This window comes from Castanea sativa, chromosome 11 (assembly GCF_040712315.1).
Source record: "Castanea sativa cultivar Marrone di Chiusa Pesio chromosome 11, ASM4071231v1".
NCBI lineage: Eukaryota > Viridiplantae > Streptophyta > Magnoliopsida > Fagales > Fagaceae > Castanea > Castanea sativa.
The window spans coordinates 60,013,198-60,039,000 of NC_134023.1; the positions used below are offsets into that span (position 1 = coordinate 60,013,198).

Sequence of the window (25,803 nt, forward strand, 5' to 3'; positions counted from 1 at the left end):
TAATACAAGCTCTCAGCGTATTCTAGTTTTGAGGAGCTTTACTCTAATCAAATGCAACTGAGCTACAACATCACTAATGTTCATCCTTTCTCTCAGAGATTCCATAGAACAAGAAACTCCAATTCCAAATATCAAAATCAAGCACTCTAGAATTTTGGGACTTCCAATTTGATTTTGAATGAGAGTATCATTTGTCCTTGTTTCCATATCTTCTCTTTCCCAAAGGATAATAGGATCCACAATGTTAATGACTTGCTCAGGCAATGCTCCTTTAACAAAATCATGAAGGTTAAAGTTGTCTTTGAATATGTTATCAGTAGGTCTTCTTCCTGTGAACATTTCTAATAATAGTATGCCATAACTGTAGACATCACCATAAGTTGACACTTCATTTCCCAAATCATATTCTGCAATTGTACAGAACATTTACAATATGATTGATCTTGTTTCATATTAAAAAATAAAAAATAAAAATAGCACAACTTTTTTTTTTGAGAACAAAATAGCACAACTTCGAAAGTGCTCTTTAGGGACATATAAAAGGAAAAATATTATGACAAGTGGAAATTTCTTTCAAGACATGCTCCATCTTCTAAAAGGTTTCCTTAAGCTATTTCATGCTTGAAAGTACATCAAGAAACATTAAGAAAGAAAAGAATTTAATGTTCAAAAATAGAAAAGATACTCACCTGGAGGAGTATAACCAATTGTTCCTCTTAATTCGATAGAGAATGATTGATGGGCAAGACACTCTTAGGTGGCCTCATGAAGGAACCTTGCCAAGCCAACTCACCAACATGTCCAATCTTTTCATCATTGAGAAGAACATTGCTAGGCTTGAGGTCACAATGAGCAATTGGTGTATGACAATGATGATGAAGATATTCCGATGCTTTGCAACATCAATAGCATATTTAATCTTTGAAGAAGATTCAAATTCATTTGCTCCTCAAGAACCCCATTTGTTCTTGAAATTGGATGCAACCACTCATCTAGGTTGCCATTAGTCATGAACTCATATACCAATGCTTTGAAAATCATGACCTTGATAGTCAACACCAGAACATGTTATGAGTACCTTTACTAGATTTCGATGTCTAATATTTCACAAAACCTCACATTCAGCAATAAAACTTTTGAAAGCTCCATGGTGCAAAAGGTTGAGCACCTTGACAGCAACTTTACGTCTATCACGATCAAGAATTCCTTTATACACAGATCCAAAGGTATCCACACCAATTAAATTACTGGTGGAGAATGCATCTGTAGCTTTAGGAGACTTTGGTAAGATACATTCAAAAGTAAATTTCCTGAATTATTTAAAATACTCTCTCCTTTTTCTTTTTAAAGTTTGGAGAAGTAAAAATAACATTACCAAAGTTACTCTAAGAAGGCTAGAAATTATAGAGATTATTAGCTTTAAGGAAAGAGTCAACTTCTTCTTCTTGGATTTATTGTATTTACATATAGAAAGATCAAACTTAAGCATGCCTCCATAGAGTTTATTGCTTCCCTTAATCACAGTTGCACTTGTATTCTTGAAAACTCCATTAGTTGGTACCTCACCATCAAAATCGTTATAAGACAAATTCAATAATTGCAAGAAGATAAAGCTCTCCAAAACTTTTGAAATATTTCCAGAAAAATTGATTTTAGAAAAATCTAAAACTTGAAGATCTCTTAATGATTTGAAAGACGAAGGAATGACTCTTTGAAAAAAATTGCTTCTCATGGCTAGAAATTCTAGTTTTCACAGCTACCAAGATTTGTTGGAATTTTTCCAAACAGCATATTTTCAGAAGTATCAAAGTATTCTAAATTTTTTAAATTTCCTACTTCTATAGGAAGAACACCAGTAAATTTGTTGACTGAAAAATCTAGGGCAATTGGTGAGAGTGAGAGTCCAATAACTCGATATGATATGGTACCATTAATTAGGTAATTCTAAACAATCCAACTAATTACTTTTTCCAAATTCCTAGATGCACCCACGTGAAAAGCACCCACATCCTGACATCCCCACCCACTCATTTTGTCTTTCTTTACTTTCTAGTTTCTTCCAGCCTTTCTCTCTAACATCTTTACCGTGGGTCTATCTACTTCCCTTCTTCTTCATCTTCCTTTCACAAGTAAAATCGTCTGCTTCATCTTGCCCCTGTTTTTTTTTTTTTTTTTCACCTTCTCTGTTCAGCGTTTTTTTTTTTCCCTTCTCTGTTCATGGGTTTTTTTTTTTTTAATTCATATTAGCATAGGAAAGCTAGCATCCTGTACAAAGATATACAGATTAAAAAAGAAGATAAACGACTAAGTCATACAGTAGAATGAGTTCATACGACATTTCAGTTAACAACTATGTTATAAGTGTTCGAATTATACTACAAGTTGTTGGTTCTAGTTTTTAGTTAATGTGCTGTGGTTATGCATGAAGTCAGTTACTTAATTAGCCACGTGTAGGTATTTGATTGGTTCATGTTTCACCCTAGGTGTGGCAAAGTGGCTTTTTCCTATCTATGTTTGAGAACTCTACACAATTTAAGCAGCAGGTGCTTTAACAATTCAATGAGCTGTCTGGCCTGACTATGAATCCATCAAAAAGTGAGGTTATATTCTCTCAGAGTCTAAATTTCAAACAGAAAATCTCAAATATTTTGGCCTTCCTCTCATCTCTAGAGTGTTCTCATCAACTCAAACATCTACATTATTTTAAGAAAAAAAAATTAATTTCAACTAAATAAGCTGTTTCCAACCAGACTTTTGTCAGCTTAAATGTTGTCATTGACAATGCAACTAATTCAGTCAATGCTATTTGGCATTCAAGTTTCTTAGACAAGTTCCTTCAATTTCAGTCTAATTCGTTCAAATTAGCAATCAAGGTTTTGTAACCTCCTTACTCAATATGATTAATCTTCATTCTTTATGGTCTATTTAGATTGAGGGAGAGTAGAGAAGAGTAGAGTAAATAAAAATTTATCTAAAATGAGACTGTTTTCAACTAACTCTACTCTACTTTCCTCTACTCCCCCTCCCTCTCCCCTCAATCCAAACAGACTCTTATAGATTACCGTGCTGGATGCAAGTGATTAGATACTATAGGAGCCATTTAGTCCAGGAAGTAGCAAAAACAGCATGCTTTATACGACAAGAACCCGGTGTTTACCAGATCAAAATTCCAAAATGTCATAAATAGGTCGAAGGATTCTGGAAATAATAGGCCCAAAGTTATATAACCACAACCCAGAGCATTTTATTTGGGCTCAAAAGTAGACCCAAGTGTTGTTTGGGTTCAAAATTTCATAATTTAAAATGAATGAAATATTATGAAATTGATGGGTCAGGCTTGAGTTTCTAATAGCCTAGTATGTGAGAAATATCAATTTGGTAAAAATTGATTTCTTTATTTCATTGATTGATGATGAAAACTATATATACAAAGCTAAAATACATACTCTGTAACTGACTTAACAACTAATCCTAGCTGGCACAGTAATAACAAACTGCTACACGCGTGAAAAAAAAAAAAAAAAAAAAAAAAAAAAAAAAAAAAAAAAAAAAAAAGCTAACTCTAAAAGCGAAACTACAGGTCGTTAAGTACAAGTTTCATTTACAGAACAAATGCTGCACTGCCATTTATGCAGTAATTTCATTTTCTTCACTTGGCAACTCGAAGCTTGAGTCCCTGAAGGCTGTTCTTGTTCAAATTGCTTGGATTACTTCAACTCTACTTGTTCTGCTATTGATTCCTTAGCTGCCTTAGTTGAATCTCCAAGTTGCTTCACTGCAACTTCCTTATGCTTTCACTGCAACTGCCTTCTGGTTTTGGCTTTGATAAAGTAATAATGGTATTTCTTTTGGGCTATAAACTGGACCCAAGTGTTCTTTAAAAATCATGACTTGGGGACATTGCTGACCATTCATTGGTTCTTTTCTTGAATTATCAATTTTTTCATTGAGATTAAATATTAGAAATTTAAATATGCATCTAGTGTTGCATTATTTAAAATTTAATATAACGTTATTTTGTGTATACTGTTAAATTTATAAAAATATAATTAATTATGAAATTGCCTCTCTCTATTTATTTCAAGTTAACTTCTAAAGATATTATCTGGAAAAAAAATAAAATGATCCTGTTAAGCATGAAAGGACTCTCATAAAAAGATCTACGGGTAACTATTGGGTGTTATGCAATAACCTTAACAGTATGATCTTGCAAGTACGTATCACTTTTTCTTGTACGTAATCATCAAATTATGGATGACAAACATCTGTATAGTGCTAATAATTTGATAACAAATTATCCAAGGATTGAAGTTGTAGCATTCTTTTGCGAAAAATGAAGGCAAACAAAAGAAGGAAGACAACAATTTTAATGTGGTTATGCCATAAAAGCCTACATCAACGGAGTCTCTATTATTTTTTAAAGTAATGTTATAGCCACAAATTATTCCATAGATATGATTACCAAAAAAAAAACAATCTATGACAAATACAAAATAATCTAATAAGTTATTGCTAAAAGAAACAAAAGGACGTTCTACAAATCTGATTATTTTTTTCCAATATTATGCAAAATCAAAACCTCATCAAGTCATGATCGCACCTTCCAATGGAGTCATTGGCCCTCTGTACTAACTTGATCGCACCTTCCAATGGGGTCATTGGTCCTCCGTACCTGCATTCAAGGAAGACAATCATCTCTTTAAACCATTGAATTGAGGGAAGTCATATTTTATTTTTATTTTTTTTAAAAGGTAGCAAGGTTGACCGGTGTGGCTTCTTTATTTGGGCATAATCATAATAACACATTACCTGTTCTCAGGCGAGACCCCATACCCTTGATTTGCGTGAGAATTGGGAAGTCATTTTTATGTATAAGAAGAACATGCTTTGGTTTTCAAAACAAATTATAGAAATGGTTTTTTGGGTACTTGTGAGATAGTTAAGATTATAAACAACTATATCGTTCCCAATAAATTAGTTAAATTTCTTACCCATTAAAGTTTCATACTTGGACATTCTCCACAAAAAAAAAAAAAAAAAATCGTACTTGAAGTAATTTAAGCCCATGTCTACATCAAAGTCATCAAAGATGTCTCTATATAAAGTATAGAGTGTTAGTACAGTGCCAATAATCTCAACTACACCAATGGTAGAAATCACCAAATCAAAAATAGCTTAAACGTCATTTTGATTTATGTATATTTGAACAAACATTTTAAGGGGGAGGGGACAAAAAAGAGCTTATTCTAAATCATAGAAAACAAATTGGACTAATCTTAATCATATGAATATTACCATCATGTAATCAAATTTCACATGGCATCAATATTATCAATTTCACTATAATATAGGGAAAGTACCGTGACAAGCACATGACATTGTGTGACTATATGATCCCCCTCCCTCCATAAAGGTTAGAGCAACAAGTACTATAAGAAACAATTTACCTGTAAGTTAAATTACTCTTTCTCCACGTATTCTAGTTCTGAGGAGTTTCTCTCTAATCAAATGCAACTGAGCTACAGCATCAATCATGTTCATCCTTTCTCTTGGAGATTCCATAGAACAAGACACTCCAATTCCAAATATCAAAATCAAGCACTCCAGAATTTTGGGACTTCCTATTCGATTTTGAATGTGAGTATCATTTGTCCTTGTTTCCATACCTTCTCTTTCCCAAAGTATAATAGGATCCACAACGTTAATGACTCGTTCAGGCAATGCTCCTTTAGCAAAATCATGAAGGTTCAAGTTGTCTTTGAATATGTTATCCGTAGGCCTTTTTCCTGTGAACATCTCCAATAATAGTATGCCATAACTATAGACATCACCACAAGTTGACACCTCGTTTCCCAAGCCATATTCTGCAATTGCGCAGAACATTCACAATATGATTGATCTCGTTTCATATAAAAAAAAATTATAATAGAAAAACTTTGAAAGAGCTCTTTAGTGGCATATAAAAGGAAAAAAATTATGACAGGTGGAAATTTCTTTCAGGACATGCTCCATCTTCTAAAAGGCTTCCTTAAGCTATTTCATGCTTGAAAGTACATCAAGAAATATTAAGAAAGAAAAGAATTTAATATTCAAAAATAGAAAAGGAACTCACCTGGAGGAGCATAACCAATTGTTCCTCTTAATCCAATAGAGCTTGATTGATTAGCATGACACTCGGTGGCCTCAAGAAGGAACCTTGCTAAGCCAAAGTCCCCCACATGTCCAATCATTTCATCATCGAGAAGAACATTGCTAGGCTTGAGGTCACAATGAACAATTGGTGCATGGCAATGATAATGAAGATATTCCAATGCATTTGCAACATCAATAGCAATATTCAATCTTTGAAGAAGATTCAAATTCCTTTGTTCCTCAAGAACCTCATTTGTTCTTGAAATTGGATGCAACCACTCGTCTAGGCTGCCATTAGTCATGAACTCGTATACTAATGCTTTGAAATCATGACCTTGATAGTCAACACCTGAACATACTGTGAGTACCTTTACCAAATTCCGATGTCTGATGTTTCGCAAAGCCTCACATTCAGCAATAAAACTTTTGGAAGCTCCATGGTGCAAAAGGTTGAGCACCTTGACAGCAACTATACATCTATCATGACCAAGAATTCCTCTATACACAGATCCAAAGCTTCCCACACCAATTAAATTAGTGGAGGAAAATGCATCTGTAGCTTTTAGGAGACTTTGGTAAGATACATTCAAAAGTAAATTTTGTGAATTATTTAAAATACTTTCCCTCCTCTTTATTTTAAAAGAGAAAAGAAGGAGAAATGAAATCACCAAAGTTATTCCAAAAAGGCCAGAAAGTATAGAGATTATTAGCTTCAAGGAAAGAGTCAACTTCCTCTTCTTGGGTTTATTGTATTTACATATAGGAAGATCAAACTTTGGCATGCCTCCACATAACTTACTGTTTCCCTCAATCACAGTTGCACTTATGTTCTTGAAAACTCCATTTGTCGGTACCTCCCCTTGGAAATTGTTATAAGACAAATTCAATAACTCCAAGAAGATAAAGCTCTCCAAAAATTTTGGAATATTGCCAGAGAAATTGTTTTTAGAAAGATCTAAAAGTTGAAGGCCCCTTAATGATTCCAAAGATGAAGGAATGACCCCTTGAAAGAAGTTGCTACTCATGGCTAGATATTCTAGTTTTACACAGCTACCAAGACTTGTTGGAATTTTTCCAAACAACGTGTTTTCAGAAATATCCAAGCGTTCTAAATTTTTTAAATTTTCTACTTCTATAGGAAGGACACCAGTAAATTTGTTGGCTGACAAGTCTAGAGAAATTGCTGAGAATGAGAGACCAATTACTTGATATGATATGGTACCATTGAGATTGTTTTTAGAAAGATCCAATTTAATCACATTTTCACACTTGACTAGACTTAAGGGGATGCTTCCTTGAAGATTATTATGGTCTAAATACAAAGTTGTCAAAATAGTTAAATTTCCAAGAGAAGATGGAATGTTCCCGAAGAAATTGTTTGCAGATATATCCAAATATTGTAACTTATGAAGCTTTCCAATTTCAAAAGGAATATGACCTGATAATTTATTATTCCCCATATCTAGTTCCTCCAAATTGGTCAAATTTCCTATTCGAATGTTTCCAGATATTTTATTATCTTCTAGAAGCAGATAGATGAGAGTAGTTGAGAAATTGGCAATGCACTTGGGCAACTCTCCACCAAAGTTATTGTAGCTTATCTCTAAATCGGTTAGATATGTAGAATTTGTCAAAGAACAGAGAAAACTCAAGTCATTTGCCCCTCCGTTTCCAAGCTCGTTAAGAGACAGTGTAAAAATTGAAAGTCTATATAACTTCTCCAAAGAAGGAACTCCTCCTCTTAGTTTATTTTCGGAAAATTGAAGTAAGTTTAGATTTGAGGCATTAGATATTGAAATAGGGATAGGTCCAGTAAATTGGTTACTGGCAACGCTTAATTGTTCGATATTTGGTAGGGTGATACCTATATCCAACGGAAGATGCCCTTGGATTTGGTTGCCTCCTACATCAAACATCTGTAACGAAGACAAATTGAAGATTGGGGGAGGAATTGTTTCAGACAACCTATTTTCACCGACACCAAAAAGTGTAAGTTTTGTCAATTGGCCAAAAGAATGAGGGATACTCCCACCCAAGTTATTCAAAGCTGTAGCAAACACTTCTAGAGAGGATAAGTTGCCGAAAGAAGGTGAGATACTTCCTGTCAAATTATTATTTTCAAAACTAATGAATCGGAGTTTTGAGAAAGTGCCAAGAGTTGTAGGGATTTCCCCATCCAAAAGGTTGTAACCGAAATTAATGAATTTGAGGTTGGTGCAATGGGATAAATTTCTTGGAATTTTGCGGCTAAGTGTGTTATTGTACATTTGTAGGATTTGCAATCTGCGTAAACGGTCAATTTCTGAAGGAATTTCATTATGAAAGTTGTTGCCTGCGAGTGATAGTTTTTTCAAAAAACTTAAATTACCAACATGTGGTGATATAGAGCCTACCAGTTTCGAAAATTGCAGGTCCAACGCAATGACCCTCTGATGTCGACGACCACAAGTAACCCCTCGCCATTGACAAAAGTGGATGCTATCATTCCAAGAGCTCAAAACCTGGAGAGGATCATGAGTGATCTTGGCTTTGAACTCAAGCAACGCCAACCGGTCGGTCTCATTATTCCCGCCAACAACAGAGGTGACTAACAAGCCACACCACCAGAGAAGGATAAAAGCATGCATGAAAAAAGAAGAGGACGGTGGAAATGAACTCCACTGGGATGTGCAATATGGTTGAAGAGGCAGTTGGTACAAGTGTGTATTGTGAGGGAAGGCTAATTTGGCTATGTATAGAATCTCAAGAAGTGGCAAATTTATAACGAGAGCGAGAGAGAAGAAATTTGGTGCGAGAATTTTGGGGATTATAGTCGGTCCGATCATCTTTAATTAATCGGACCGGGTACCCATGATCCACGTGGAATGCTATAGTTAAACCAAAGGTGTGTTTATTTGGTGTAGTTTAAGGATTTGGAAGTGCAGCGTCCGTACTCGGCTGAGCCCAAAATACACGTTTCCAGACCCTTTAGCGTGTCCCACACGCTTAAGTCTGATTAAGAGACATGGTTGCAGATGGTTGGCTTGAAGACTTTAGAGACAAGCTCATTAATTGAGCTATTCCATCAAGTGTGGGCTGGAACCCACGTGTGCCACACACCCAACATCTTTTTTATTGTTAAAATTTGATAGTTGCAACCAAAAAAAAAAAAAAAGGGAGATTATTCGAACCATAGCTCTCATAAATATGAGTTAAATTACAAGACTCGTAAAGTCTATTTAGATATTATTTATTATTGAAAATTAAAAAAATTGTAACAAAGTAATTTTTAAATGTATAAATAGTACCGTGAGACTCAGTTTTAAATTTATTTTTTTAGAAAAAAAGTACTTGCGGGTCCTATAAACAATGCATAGGACCCACATAAAACGTTGGACACGCAAAAACGCTAGACGTGGCCGCTTTTTTTTTTTTTTTTTGATAATTGGACGTGGCCACTATCTAAACATACACTTAGCATAGTTATTTTTAAGTAAGATTTTTCCATTTTTAATTTTAAAAATTTTCTTTTTGTGTAAGAAATGTAATAGGCTCTATCAAAAAACTTCTATAATTTCTTTTTGTGTAAGAAATTGTAACTGGTGCTATCAAAATACTTCTATAAGCGATAAATGCATTTGGAAATGAATTAGACTACTTATTTTATATAGCTTTAGATCTTTTAGGGCTCGTTTGGTAGAAGAGTTTGAGTAATGTTGTTTGTAGTTTTTTGAAATACATGTGAATGAAAAAGTGTGTGAAAATGTGTGTAAGGTTGTTTAAAAACTGAAAATATGGATTTAAACCACTCAACCAAACAGGCCCTTAATTAAAGTATTTAAATTATATATATATATATATATATATATATATATATATATATAGGAATTATATTATACATCTTATTGTATATCTTTAAGTATATCCATGCATTTGTATGGAGTTACAAGCTAGTATATAATAATAGATAAATCTGAGAGAAAATCAAATTAGAATTCCAAATTAGAGTTTCAATTTTGTGCCATGTGTCCTAAATTATTTACTTTTAAAGAGTTTTATTTCTTAATTTTAGAATCAAATGTGGAATCACATCATAAATATTCATCCAAGTAAGTTATTAAGTACAAAAACCAAAAAGTCTAGAATAAATAAATCGTAAAAGAAAAAAAAAAAGTGCTTCACAATAATTTTTTTTTATAAAAAAACACGAACAATTTACATTTTATATCTAATAATATCCTTACAAAATTTTTTAAAGAGTTAACAAAATATAAAAATGACTATCAATAATATTTAAATTATATATATAGGAATTATATTATGCATCTTATTGTATATTTTTAAATGTATCCATGCATATGCATGGTGTTATAAGCTAGTACATAATAATGTAAACAACACTATTGTTTTGGGGGTAGAAACTAAATGTATCTTCCACTATAAAAGTTATAAACCAGTGAGGGGACAGAATTGTGAGCACTGAATAAGTTGGGCAACATTCAAGTATCGAAGCTAATAATGTCTTCCATTATAGAAGCTATGTGGCACATACTCATATGTGAGTATAGAATAAGTTTGATAAAATTCAACATTTCGCCTTCAAGAATCGTGTTTGACAAGCCCTTTTCATTCGCTTTGGGAACTGCTAGAAGTGTTGCCTTTGGTTCAGTCCAAATAGACACGATTGATCTACATTCAAGAGCTATGTGCATAAAAATCACCCTAAGATTTTGGTTAAATTTGTAAAATAATACTTTTAATATTATTTATTTACTTAAATTGGCATTGCCCTGAAATTATTTGGAAACTTGGCTTCTTTTTTAAAATCGTATATTGGTGACCCGATTTCAACTGATTTTAATGTATTTTAAGTGTAATTTTGTTTTAACAGAATATTTTAATACTTAAAGTGTGTTCTCTTAATTTCAAATACTTTGGCCTTCCCCTCATCTCTTCAAAGTTTGTTGCTGGATAAATTAAATTGGTCAGCTTAAATGTTGTTGCTGGGAGAGTGCAACTAATTCAGTCAATGCTACTTGGCATTCAAGTTTCATAGACAAGTTCTTTCATTTTCGGTCAATTTTGGTCCATTTTGGTCCAATTTATTCCAATTTTGGTTCACTTTAGTCCACTTCCATCCACTTCAATCTAATTCACAGCTGACCATTCATTGGTTTTTTTCTTGAATTGGAAAATGATCAATTTCTTCATTAAAATCAAGAGCCCAAATTTGGTAACGATGGGGTGTAAAATCTATGTTTTACACCAATAAAAGGTTGCCACATCAACATTTTACTTAAAATTCAATACATTCTACAACACCTAATAATATCTTAATAAATCCTAATTTAGTTGGATTTATATACGGGTATTAGAATTGATTGGGTGTGATTGTACTTATTCTTAAATATATGATAAGATAATGTGATATGTTGAAGAACAAAGTTTCTCTCCAAACTAGTTTAGAGAGAAACCCTTCAAACTTATCATATATCTTTTTTTTATGTGTGAATTTTGAAAATCTAACCGTAGAATTTCATGTTCCTTATGTTCTTAACATGCATATCAAATTTCGTTCAAATCGGATTTTATTTACTATTTGATCAATGAACTTATTTTTAATACACAATTTTAGATTACAAAAACTTGAAATTTTAACATATGTTTGATGACATAGCAATTGATTTTTGATTTTCTTGAAATTTTGCAAGCATGAATAATATAATAAGAATATGCAATCCAAAGGTTAGATTTTCAAATTTCACACTCAATATAAAAGTATTTGATAAGTTTGAAGGGTTTCCCTCCAAACTAATTTGGAGAGAAACTTTTTCCTATGTTGAAATTGGAGGGGTAAAACATGAGTTTTACACTATATCCTTACAAAAGTTAATCTCTAAAATTAATTATTTGAAATTTAAATATACATCTAATGTTGCATTATTCAAATTTTAAAATAACGTTTAATGAGTATAGTGTTAAATTCATAAAATATAATGTGAAATGGACCGTCTCTTTTTATTTAAGTATTCTTCAAAAGATATTATCTAGAAAGCCAAAAAAAAAAAAAAGGGAACTTGTTAAACATAAAAAGGCCCTCATTACAAGATCTATCAGCAACTATTGGACGCTTCTTAATAACCTTGATGGTATGATCTTGTCAGAACGCATCGCTCTTTTTTGTTCGTAATCATCAAATTATGGGTGACAATCGTCTAATTTAGTGCTAATAATTTGCAATGATAAAGGAACTAATCATTATCAAACTGGAAGCCTTGTTGGCTAGCTACTGGTGCTATTCGAGGCTCCAAGATGTAACACTGCTTTGTAAAAATGAGAGCAAACAAAAGAAAGAAGACAACAATTTTAATGTGGTTTGGCCATAAAAGCCCACATCCACAAAGTCTCTATTACTTTCATTTTTTTAGTGAAAAAAATCTGTTATAGAGCTTTATTTATATATACAACTTTGGGGAATAGAATCCCTATACTAATTCAATCTATATTCATGAAGGCGAGGCCTCCATTTGGGTGAATCATTAAATTCACCCCACTAAATACTCCACTGAATCAAGTATTGATGCAGATCAAGGACGACTCCGCACTTAATTGGCCAGAAATGCTAAAGGAGACCCAAACAAGTGATCCAAGGAAAAATATTGCCTCTTCCATCATAAACATGGACACAAAACCTCCGAATGCTACGAGCTAAAAAGTCAAATCAAAGCCCTTATTAGAAAGGGGAAGTTGTAGCAATTTTTCAAAGGTGGACTGGGATACAACCTTTACAAGGACCAAAGCAACTAGGTAGAGCAGAAGAGCAACCTAGAGCAACCCTTGGATAGATAAGAATGATCACAGGAGGCATTGCAAGATTGATGGCAGAGCGGAAGAGTGACTTAGAGCATCCATTGAAGACCAAAGATAGATGGTAGAACCGATGGAGGAACTAGAATATGTCGCTTTGGACGACAACCACCCGACATGAGAAACTTGACGAGTAGAAGCTACCTTACCCTTGGAACGCCAAACACTTTACTACCAATACTTCACTCCTTCAACCATGTTTACATTTATTCTACTTGCATTTCCTTTGCATACATTACTTATAAGTGTCATGTTTTGACGCAACTTATAGTATGATGTTATTTGCTTATTGGAGACTTAACTTACTTTCTTGTGATCTTACCATTTGAATAAAAACATTTTCTCCACTTGTGATGCTTGGGTAGAAGGAACCAAACAACCAAAGTCGCCTATGGGTGGACAGTCTAAACGCAAAAGTCGCCTACGTGTGGATGAACGTCCAAAGCCGCCTACAGGTGGACGAACGACGAAAGTCACCTATGGATGGATGGTCTAAACAAAAGTCACCTATTGGTGGACAATCTAAACACAAAGTCGCCTACGGGTGGATGAACAACCAAAGTTTCCTACAGATGGATGGTCTAACACAAAGTCGCCTATGGGTGGACATTCCAAACACAAAGTCACCTACGTGTGGACGGACGACCAAAGTCGCCTACGGGTAGACGAACAACTAAAGTCACCTACAAGTGGACGGTCCAAGCACAAAGTCGCCTACAAGTGGACGGACGACCAAAGTTGCCTACAAGTAGACAATCCAAACACAAAGTCACCTATGGGTAGATGATCTAAACATAAAGTCACCTAAAGGTGTACAAGACCGTTGGCAAGATAATCAATCACCTCATAATGCCACTAGAGGCGTTACAAGAGCCATTAAAACCACCATTGATGGCCTCCAACAGTTAGAGAAGTCAAAGATCTGCATAAATCACTTCAAAACCTAAGAAAAAGCACATTGGCTAGCACCACGGCAATGACTAGAAGGAGAGAAACATCATTGTTATTCTCTTGCAGGTCTCAGACTCATTCACATTGGATTCTACCTGGATAAACCTATCAACTGACAAATTTGGCTTCATCACCCTTCATATGCCAACCGCATCCATAAAGACGATGGCAGGAATAGGGGGCAACTGAAGAGGAAAAAAATCGCTCTCATCCATCATATAGCAAAAGAGGAAAAATTTAGCATTGTCCATCTAGCTAGCAACATCCATATAATGAATGATTGCAACATACATTAAATGAATTCCCTATAAATGACATAAGACAGGCAAAAGCGTAATTAACGAACCAACAATAGACCATTGAAGTTTATAACGCCTCCGCATTCATTACTGATGAGTGTTAATTTATCAAGATTGTCTATTTCTCAACGGACAAATTAAATGCTATTCAATGCAAGGTGTAACGTACAGACATCAATGACGGACAAAGCAATAAAAGACATTCAATGCCCCAGGCAGCCAAGGAGTAACGTACATGCACCAATGGACGAATAGCCATTGGTAGAAAATAAAAGCCAGCCATTAATACCAACGACTTCATATCTCATAAATGAAGATATTTATTCAAATAATGAAGACAAGGGCTATAAAATCCCACACAAACCAAAGGCAAAGAGGTACACAACTCTCATCCCAAAAAAACTATTTCCAAGTTGAATTCTCTTGCCATATACTACAATTGAATTTCATTCTAACTTAATCATTGGAGGGTGTTTGGCAAACACCACACCAGTGTATCCATATTTCTCTATTTCATATCTTATTGTAGGTTCGTCTCTGGACGAATCCAATGCTTTCGTCCATCTATATTGACAAAGAGTTCAGCTGACAATTTTCAGCACCAAAAGTTATAAAGCTAAAAAAGAACAGCAACAAAAGGTTCATCTCTGGACAAGGTCAACGCCTTCGTCTACCTACATTGATGAGGAGTTCAACTAATTATTTTTTGGCATCATCAGTGTATATAAATTTTGTCCCTCTAACGTCAAATCCTTGCTCTGCCACTCCCAGGGATATAAGGCTTTAGTCATCAGGCCATCATCACAAGATATTTGAAAAGTAATATATATATATATATATATATTTTTTTGAAGAAATTAAATTATTAATTATACTCTCTAAATTTTGCAATTTTTTTCCCCTATGGCCTATTGTCTAAATTTTTTCAATAAATTCCTTCAACTTTCATTTCATTTTTTATATTCTCGATCGGTCCGACTCTATTCAGGTTGTGCCTTTAATACGACTACTTAGGTACTTAGAGAAAAGCACATATTTATAAGAAGGTAGAGAAAAAACAAACTTTCTGGGAACTTTCAAGCGCGATGTAGTGCATATGTACCTAATCCACTACAAAATTAAGGTGTAATCATTCAGCTTGGGATTAGGGCGTAGTGTTAATCAACCTGTCTAAGCACATGAAATATTCCACAAGGATATTCATTGTTTTTGAAAGAATTTATTACTAGTTTATCATGGAATACGTATTAGTCTTATAAATACTATATATATATATATATATATATATATATATATATATATAAACAACACCGTTGTTTTGGGGGTAGAAACCAAGTGTATCTTCCACTAATAAAAGCTATAAACCAGTGAGGGGAGAGAATTGTCAGCAATGAATAATAAGTTGGGCAACATTCAAGTATCGAAGCTAATAATGTCTTCCATTACAGAAGCGTGAGTACAGAATAAGTTTGATAAAATTCAACATCTCTCCTTCAAGAATCGTGTTTGACAAGCTCGTTTCATTCGCTTTGGGAACTTTTAGACGTCCTGCCTTTGGTTCAGTCCGAAGAGACGCATCTAAATTCAAGCTTGGGGATCATAGCTAGAGAGAATGCTGGACACAATATTTACATGGCCTCATACAACTAGACCCCAGCATTATGTATATGGACACAATATTTACATGGCCCAATACAACTAGACCCCAGTACAAAGAAGTCAACAAGGCTCCAACTCCAAGTACCAAGGACATGTGTGAACTTAGGTCCAAAGCTGATTACAACTAGGCCGCAGAGCGATTTGGGCCCAAAATGTTATAAGTTACATTAATAGAATTGGTGGGTAAATTTGGTGGTCCATTATTAATTTAGATGAATGATAAGATGAAGTGTTTGATGTTTTCAACGTCACACTTAAATAATTTGGTATTTTTGAGCAATGTTCTGTTGTTCGTAGAGCATTTTAGTCGTGGGTATGGATTAACATTTTTGCTAAAAAGTTGAAAAAAAGTACTATTGTGCCTACTTAATGTGAAATTTTAATCTCCTCAAAAAAAAAATGTGAAATTTTAATAAGTTAAATTATAATAAATAAAAAATAAAGCTAACCAAATTAAGTAAATCCACACAAACTTCCTAGTATTCTTCTAAAATGCCACAGAATACTGTTGTTCTTGCTGTAGCCTAGACCTATTGAGTCTTCTTACATTTTACAATTTTTTCTACCTTTGAGGCTTTGGAGAGCTCCAAATATTGTGTGCCAAGGATGGACTGAAACCCTTTTCACTTGTTCTATAGCCCAAGTAATGTGGATTGGATTGGATAATTGTATGTTAAGTGGAGTCCCACATTAAGTGTTTATAAGTTCAAACTATTTTTATACAAGTACTTAGAAGAAGCCTTAATTCAAACTTAATTAATACATTTGAGTATAGGTTAAATGTGACTAGCATTTTCTTGAATCATGACAAATAGTACCAAAAATTACTTAGCAATCGCATCTGTAGTACAACACAATGTGACATAACAAGAATACCTTTGGAAGATCCTTCTACATCTTTCTCTTCAAAAGAAGACTAGCTAGCTGCATGCCCTGTAAAGATTGATTGCTAAATGCTACCAAAAATAAATAAATAAACAGCTAAGGCTTTTTTTGATTTGTTTGGCTGCCAAGAAAGAAAAGTTCAAATGAATCAAGCATTTAGGAATTAGGACACATATTTCATTCCACAACCATGCAGCTAGTCACCAAGAAGCCCCAAAAATTACATGCCGTTTTTCTAATATTAGAATTTCAAAGGAGTCTCCTTCTGCTCTCTCTCTCTCTCTCTCTCTCTCTCTCTCTCTCATATATATTCTGTAGAAGACACTTTACAGTAACATTTTTTGATACTCAACTTGTCCAGCAAACAAAAACCTATAAATGTGGATCTCTCTTTCATCACCTGACACATGACAAACAAATTTTAGTTAATGTTCTGAAGAGTCAGGTGAATCTGTATTAAGTACTAAGAAGGCAAGAACTGAAATAGCAGAGAAAATAATTGCAAAGGTAATAGATTATCATTTAGCAACAAGTCACTTATGACTTGCAGATACCATGGTCTCAAATTTATTGTGTTAAATAATGGGCCAAGACAAGGACTGCATGAGTAACTAAAGAGCCCTGACACTTGCAAGAGTTGGGAAATCCACTCTCAACCAACTTCAGGGTGCACCATAAGTACATAGAATATTACTGCAATATAAATACGATGAGGAATAACATGCTGTTAAGAATAAAATTCCCAATTCAATGTTGCTCTTTGACTATTTACAATTATTTAAGTTTGGTTAAACAAATCAATAATTGAACATTTTAGTCTACACTCATTTTCTAAATATGCATTTGTTTTAGACATTGTTTCCAAGTCAATTATGAAAGTTTCATAAATTAAAAAAGAGTGCTGAAAAATCTCAGCTCAGGAAATTATCAGATGGAGACAACATGTGATTATCTTTTACAATAATGCATGATGACCAGATATAAAAGTGAAAAGCTTGATAAATAGAATGTTGAAAGTAATAGAATTTGTAAAAAAGGAGTGGCATTATGTTTCACAGCCACGGCCACCTTCACTTTTTATTTATATCTATTTTTGGCATATTTCTAACCAGAGTTGAAATGAACATGAACTATAGTTGAAGTGCATTACTAATGAGAATGTTCTTTTATTTTCCTGCATCAAGTATCATGACTGGTTTGTGCAATGCACGACAAAAAGATCCACTTAAAAACTTGTCTGGCAAAAAAGAAAGAATTGTTTATGCTTAAGGACATGATTACATGATAAAGTAAGGGAGTAGCTACATGAATTCTGCTTGAAAATTCTTACATGGACATGAAGTTGCGAAACTGACAATATGAAGCGAATAAAAATGGAAAAATGCATGCTACCCTTGCTCATGTCATTATCTTTTTTCTACTATAGATTTAAAGCTGTCACTGATGTAAAAAAAGAATAAAGAAAGTTAATTATAGCATGCGAAGAAAGATCAATTATTTCTGTGCTTGTCTCCTATATCTAAAGCTCAGATAGATAGCCTGACTAAGGTCAATGGGTGGGATAAAGATACCAAATTATACATATTTCACTTGCAGCACCCCTAGGAAATTTTAGAGAATGCACAAGAAACTACAATTTACAGAATTCTTAATCACTCAACCAATTGCAAAAAAAAAAAAAAAAATACACATCAGTACAAGACCAAAGCACTATTAATTCGACTCTAAATCAAAAACGTTGTGCCCCTTATACAAAGGGAAAGTAAAGGGAAGAAAGGAGTATAAAACTTTGCTAAGATTTACATATATTGAGGGAAAACATGCATTGAGACTGGATATAAAATGCACAAAAAGCTTGATAGAAACTGGAATAAAAACAATTGGGCCTACAAAAAGTTTTTATAAGAAATTGAATTGAGTACATGTATATCATGCCTAGATGCGCAAAAGTAATGCATTTCCCCTTTCGACAGTGATGTAGAAAAAGATAAATGCAATGCCTTTCCAATTTCTTCACTGATAAGTAATGACATAGCAACAGCGATGCTTCCAACCTTATTAAGAAACTTCAAACTAGTTAATGGCTTAATGCTCACAAATCTAACTTCATTGAAAGAATTCAATAAGAAAACCATGATATGTTGTAATAATTTGAATTCAATAAGAATCTATTATGTCTTCGGCTGCAGTTTTTTCTACAAGCTAGAGAGAAACGTATAATTCTAATTGACCTTTGTTATGAAAGGTTACAACTTTGCAATTTGTGAATGACAAATCCTTGTACAAACCAAATACATCTTGTCACAAGGTTCGAAGAAAATTGAACTTAGGAAGGACATACAAACGCCAGAGCTTTAGGCTTTTTTTAGCATTGCATACTAATGTGAAATTCCTAATAACTTCATATTTTTTGAAAGGTAGATATCTTCCAAGCTATCATTATGATTCACGTTTGACTCTTAAACAAGTTAATCATTTCATACGGCCCTAGAAACATTAAGCTATTGAGTGTGTTAGGCCTTACCATTGAGCAATTTTGAGTTCACAGGGGCCGGATGGGTATTTGATGGAGCCACAATTGGAGATAAAGAGGCGTCCCTCTTCCTTCCACTGCCACTACTTACCAAATGCAGTTGTGAAATACTTAGGAATGCATTTTTCTCATCAAACCCTTGATCATAGAGATACCCTCTGAATACATGGCCACTTATGCTTACAGTAGCCTGGTAGACAAACTCAGCTGCACCATCACTGATGGTAGTGACTCTGTGACACCTAAAAACCGCCAGTGCACGAACTAGGCCTGGTAAGGACTTTTAACTTGCATTTGTGATTTAACTAAACCCAATTCAGTGATTTCACTTACAAAAAAAAAAAAAAAAAAAAAAGGTTCCTCAGTTCCATTAATCAGCCACTTAGAAATGCAGAGCAGTAAGACAGAACCTTAAAATTTATAATCCAACAAAAACTAGTCATTCTGTTTAAAGCTTGCTTCTTTAGTTCAACAAAATCAAAGTTAACTCTATCAAATTAATCTTGCAACCACTTTCAAACACACAAAAATCCAGATAAAGGGAAAGAGAGAAACTTGAATTAATTATTCAACAAACCAAACTCCTTTGGATTACTCTAATAATTAAAAACCCACTTCTTTGGATTACTGCTGAGGTTTACATATATTGAGAGAAAACATATTGAGACTGCATATAAAATGCAAAAAAAGCTTGATTGAAACTGGAATGAAAACAATTGGGCCTACGAAAAGGTTTTATAAGAAATTGAATCAAGTACATGTGTATCAAGCCTAGATGCACAAAAGTAATGCATTTCCCAAATAATGACATGTATATCAAGTACATGTAATTTATGTATATCTATGTAATATCTACAAATTGAAGTATAATATTTATTGTTATTATGCTCTTGTTAAGTCATATCAACATAGCATTTTAGTCAATTATAGTCTTCAGTCCAATCTTGTCCACTTAGATCTAGTTTCGGTATATTTCTGCCTAATTCGGTCTACTTCAGTCCATTCGGACCACTTCAGTCTATTTCTGCCTAATTCGGTCTACTTCAGTCCATTCGGACCACTTCAGTCTATTTTTGCCTAATTCGGTCTACTTCAGTCCATTCGGACCACTTCCTTTCAATTCCATCCATTTCAGTCCAACTTGGTTCATTTCGATCCATCTTGGTCTAATGCGGTCCATTTCAGTCCACATTAGTCTAATAAGGTCCATTTCGGTCCATCTCTCTCTCTCTCTCTATCTCTCAACTTTAGGTTAATGAATTTTTATGTTTTTTAATACCTCTACTTTTATTTGTTTTGGTGTTGTTTTTTTAGAGTTCCTCATCACAAGTCCTCTCCATTCCTCTTATAGTTTTAATTTGATTTTCGTTTAATTTAATCATTAGATTGGAAGTGAGAATTTGAGCTCATATCAAAACACAATCTAGATGGCTATATATTTGAATGTACTTGACACTTATTTTAGAAATATTAATTGTAAGTAGGTAATAAGTTTTTATTATCATGATTCGAGATAATCTCCTTAAGAAAATAAGATATTTGAAACTTATAAATTTTAGGTGTACCAAAAGAAATTAGGAAAATATAATGTATAATAACAATAGTAAGAAAAATACTAACCACTTCAAAAAATAATATCATCAAGCAAAAACACCTAAAATAATAAAATTTAGAAAGTAATTTATACATCATACTATATCCCAAAATAATTATATATATATATATATATAATTACTGTTTAAAAGAATTAGCCTAAATTTAGATTTGCCACTACTTACTGTTTAAAAGAATTAGCCTAAATTTTTTATTTATTTGTTTCTTCTCTTTTCCTCATACTCCTGTATGTCTCCACCACTTCACGTCACTAGGTTTTTAAGAATGCATCATATATTTGTGCGATATTCCTGAAGCTTCTCATATTGGAGTTCATTTTCTACATGAAACTTCGACCATAACAAGGTAATCAAAAGTAAATTACAAACACGGAGATAATTGAACAAGAAAACTATGACAAATACAAGAAAAACTAATAAGTGATTGCTAAAAGAAACAAAAGGATGTGCTAGTAGTCTGATTATTTTGTTACGTACAAAAATCAAAACTTTGTAGGAGTAATTTAAGCCTACCTATATGTCTACATGAAAGTCATCAAAGCTTCTCCAAAAAAAGGTACCAAGTAGTGTAAGTCCAGTGCCAAAAATCTCAACTACTCCAATGGTGGAAATCACCAAATCAAAAATAGCTTAAATGCCGGCTTGGAAAAAAAATTTGGTTTTCAACAAACAATTTGATTGGGAGAAAAAAAGAGTTTTCCTGAATCATAGAAAACAATTTTCAAAAACTGTTTTTGTTTAGTAACCCTTTTTGTTTTCCACTTTCAAAAACTTGTTTTTGGGAATATAAAGAAAAAATAATTTTCTTGTATTTTTGAAATCAAAACATGTTTGGTTAATTGAAATTAAAAACATAGTTTTTTGAAGAAAAAAATAGAAAATACTAATATATGTTGTTACTAGAATTGAACTCTAATACTAATTCATTAAATGAGACAAATTTATTAAATTAAATGCGTATTTTCATTGACTTTTAAAAATTAAAAACTGAAAACAACCTTTTATATTTTTCAGTTTCTTTCACAAATTGAGTTTTGAGAATGATTTTTGTTTTCTGTCCATTTTTAGTTGTCAAACAAGTTTTTTAGTTTCGAAAATAGAAAATTGTTTTTGGAAATAGAAAATATGGAGAAAAAATAGTTACTAAACATACCCTTAGATTCATTCTCACTTATATGATTGTTATCAAATTTACGAAATCTATATTTTCATTATTAATGAATAAAAGGAACTAATGTGAAAATCACATGGTGTTGATTATATAATCCTCGTCCCCCGGTCCCCCTAAAGGTTTGTAGTGTGTGCTAGAACAAGTACTGTGTCATAAAAAATTTACCATTCAGTTGAACTCTTTCTTTGCATATTTTAGTTCCGAGGAGCTTTTCTCTAATCAAATTTAGTTGAGCTACAACATCACTAATGTTCATCCTCTCTCTTGGGAATTCCATAGAACAAGAAACTCCAATTTCAAATATAAAAATCAAGCACTCTAAAATTTTGGGACATCCAATTCGATTTTGACTATGAGTAACATTTGTCCGTGTTTCCATATCTTCTTTTTCCAAATGAAGAGTAGGGTCCACAATTTCAATCATCCGTTTGAGCGAAACTCCATTAGTAAAATCATGAAGGTTCAAGCTATCTTTGAACATGTTATCTGTGGGTCTTTTCCCCTTGAACATCTCCAACAATAGTATACCATAACTATAGATATTACCATTGGTTGAGACCTCGTTTCCCATACCATACTCTGTAATTGCAAATAACATTTATTATTTGATTGATCTAGTTCCATATTAAAAAACAAGGGGAAAGATATAATCTCACAAGTTATGCAACATATAATTGGAAAAATATTATGACAAGCAAAAAAGCTTTTTAAAGACATGCTCAATTTTGTACAGGACATTCTTACTTGAGTTATATTTCATCCTTGAAAATATATTATGAAATATTGTGAAAAAACATAAATTAAACAAAAGAAATGGTAAAGTTATTTACCTGGAGGAGCATAACCAATTGTCCCTCTTAATCCGATAGAGTTTGATTGATTAGTGGAACAATCTTGGCTGGCCTCAAGAAGGAACTTGGTCAAGCCAAAGTCCCCCACATGTTTGATCATTTCATCATCGAGAAGAACATTGCTAGGCTTGAGGTTGCAATGAACAATTTTTGTATGAAAATGATGATGAAGATATTCTAATGCATTCGTAACATCAATGGCAATATTTAGTCTTTGAAGAATATTCAAATTTGTTTCTTCCAAAGGAGCCTCATTTGTACTTGCAGTTGGATGCAACCGGTCATCTAGATTGCCATTACTCATGAACTCATATACCAATGCTTTGAAATCATGACCTTGATAGTCAACAGTTGAACATGTTGTGAGTACCTTAACAAGATTTCGATGTCTGATATTTCGCAAAGCATCGCATTCAGCAATGAAACTCTTGGAAGCTCCATGGTGAAAAAGGTTGAGCACCTTGACAGCAACTATATGTCTATCTTGATCAAGAATCCCTCTATACACAAATCCAAAACTTCCCACACCAATTAAATTAGTGAAGGAGAATGCATCTGTAGCTTTTAGGAGACATTGGTAAGATACATTCAAAAGTAAATTTTGTGAATTATTTAAAATACTTTCTCTCCTCTTTTGTTTAAAAGAGAAGAGAAATAGAAATGAAATCACCAAGGTTACTCCAAAAGGCCCAGAAAGTATAGAGATTATTAGCGTCAAGGAATGAGTCAACTTCCTTTTCTCGGATTTGTTGTATTTGCAAATAGGAAGCTTGAACTTAAGCATGCCTCCACATAGCTCAATATTTCCCTTAATTGAAGTTGCACTTGTGTTCTTGAAAACTCCCTCTATTGGTACCTCACCCTCAAAATTATTATATGACAAATTCAATAGCTGCAGGAAGTCAAAGTTCTCCAAAAATATTGGAATGTTACCAGATAAATTGTTGTTGGAAAGGTCTAACACTTTGAGACTTCTTAATGATTCCAAAGATGAAGGAATGACCCCTTGGAAGAAGTTTCTACTCATGGCTAGAAATTTTAGTTTTACACGGCTATCAAGACTTGTTGGAATTTCACCAAACAACATGTTTTTGGATATATCCAAGTATTCCAGATTTTTGAAATTTCCTACTTCCATGGGTAAGACACCTGTAAATTTGTTGTCTGACAAGTCTAGTCCAATTGGTGAGAATGAGAGACCAATGACTTGAAGATTCAAATACACCACATTTTGACACTTTCCTAGAGGGATACTTCCTTCAAGATTATTCTCATTTAAATACAAATTTGTCAAAATCAATAAATTTCCCAAGGAGGATGGCATGTTCCCGAAGAAAATGTTTTGAGATAAAGCCAAATATTGTAACTTATGAAGCTTTCCAATTTCAAAGGGAATATTACTTGATAATCTATTGTTCCACATCTCTAGTGTCTCCAAGTTGATTAGATTTCCTATCCCAGTAGGAAAGTTTCCAGATATTTAATTATTGTCTAGATTCAATATAGTGAGAGTAGTTGAGAAATTGACAATGCATTTGGGCAACTCTCCTCCAAAGTTATTTACTTGTATTTGCAATTTTGTGAGATAGGTGGCATTTGTCAAAGAACAGAGAAAACTCAAGTCATTTGCCCCTCCACTTCCAAGATGGTTAAGGCAAATGAGGAACGATAAAATTCCATTTAGCTTCTCCAACGATGGAACATTTCCAACTAGTTTATTTTCGTTCATTGAAATTTTACTAGATTTGAGGCATTAGATATTGAAATTGGGATAGATCCAGAAAATTGATTGTTGCCAATAATAAATGCCTCGATATTCGGTAGAGTGATTCCTATGTCTAAAGGAAGATGTCCTTGGATTTGGTTGAATCCTACATCAAAGCTTACTAATGAAGTTAGATTGAAAATTGAGGGAGGAATTGTACCAGACAACATATTTGAACTCATATCAATAAATGTAAGTTTGGTCAGTTGGCCAAAAGAATCAGGGGTACTCCCAACCAAGTTATTATAAAGTGTAGCAAACACTTCTAGAGTGGATAAGTTTCCCAAAGAAGGTGGGATACTTCCAATTATATTATTTTTCTGAATAGCAAACTATTGGAGCTTTGACAAGATCCCTAGCTTTGTGGGGATTTCTCCAAACAAATCATTAAAACCAACACGCAAAACATGATGTTGGTGCAGTTGGATAAATTGCTAGGAATTTTACCGCTAAGTGTGTTATTTTGCAATTGTAAGAATTGAATTCTTTGCAAATGACCAAGTTCAAGTGGGATTTCATTATGTAAGCTGTTGTTTTGGAGGGTTAGATTTCTCAAAAAACTTAAATTTCCAATATATGGTGAAATGGAGCCTACCAGTTTCAGAGATTGCAAGTCTAACACAGTGACTCTCTGATGCTGGCGACCACAAGTTACCCCTTGCCATTGGCAAAAGTGGATGCTGTCATTCCAAGAGCTCAAAGCGCCAAGAGGGTCATGAATGATCTTGGCTTTGAACTCAAGCAACGTCGAGCGGTCTGTCTCATTATTCCCACCAATCACAGAGGCTACTAGCAAGCCACCCCACTAGAGAAGAATAAAAACATTGACACAAAAAGATGAGGATGGTGGAGCTGAATTCATGCCGTAAAGCGCCATGCAATTTGGTACACTTTTTTTCTTCTTTTTAGGCTAAGAAATACAACTGGGTGTTGTTTGGTTTAAACAGAGGGATTGATTTCACTGCTACTTAGGTGCTCAGGGAAAAGCACCATTATAAAGATGGTAGAGATGATCGTGACAGGATAGAAATTGATGAAGAGTCATTTATGTGTTCTTCATCGAACCTGTCGTAATCAAGGGAAGTGTCGTGAAGAGAA

The 25,803-nt window shown here is 33.6% G+C and overlaps 2 protein-coding genes and 1 pseudogene across 3 annotated transcripts; all 3 read right to left on the minus strand.

Annotated features, from left to right (window-relative positions):
• Nucleotides 1-12: 12 nt before the first annotated feature.
• Nucleotides 13-1,732, minus strand: LOC142616839 (putative LRR receptor-like serine/threonine-protein kinase At3g47570). Its single transcript, XM_075789605.1, has 4 exons — nucleotides 1,376-1,732; nucleotides 1,120-1,279; nucleotides 794-892; nucleotides 13-407 (listed from the first exon to the last, which is right to left on the minus strand). Exons 1-4 carry the CDS (start codon nucleotides 1,730-1,732, stop codon nucleotides 13-15), a joined length of 1,011 nt encoding a protein of 336 aa, XP_075645720.1.
• Nucleotides 1,733-4,518: 2,786 nt separating this feature from the next.
• LOC142614807 (putative LRR receptor-like serine/threonine-protein kinase At3g47570) lies at nucleotides 4,519-8,797 on the minus strand. 2 transcript variants are annotated; one of them, XM_075787443.1, is made up of 3 exons: nucleotides 6,113-8,797; nucleotides 5,448-5,864; nucleotides 4,519-4,672 (listed from the first exon to the last, which is right to left on the minus strand). In XM_075787443.1, the coding sequence occupies exons 1-2, from the start codon at nucleotides 8,757-8,759 to the stop codon at nucleotides 5,455-5,457; spliced, it is 3,057 nt and encodes a 1,018-aa protein (XP_075643558.1). In that variant the 5' UTR covers nucleotides 8,760-8,797; the 3' UTR covers nucleotides 4,519-4,672; nucleotides 5,448-5,454. The 2 variants fall into 2 exon arrangements, with proteins under 2 accessions (XP_075643558.1, XP_075643557.1); XM_075787442.1 differs by lacking the exon at nucleotides 4,519-4,672 and having other exon boundaries at nucleotides 4,716-5,864.
• A 10,488-nt stretch (nucleotides 8,798-19,285) lies between these two features.
• Nucleotides 19,286-25,582, minus strand: LOC142616840 (putative LRR receptor-like serine/threonine-protein kinase At3g47570; annotated as a pseudogene).
• Nucleotides 25,583-25,803: the final 221 nt, after the last annotated feature.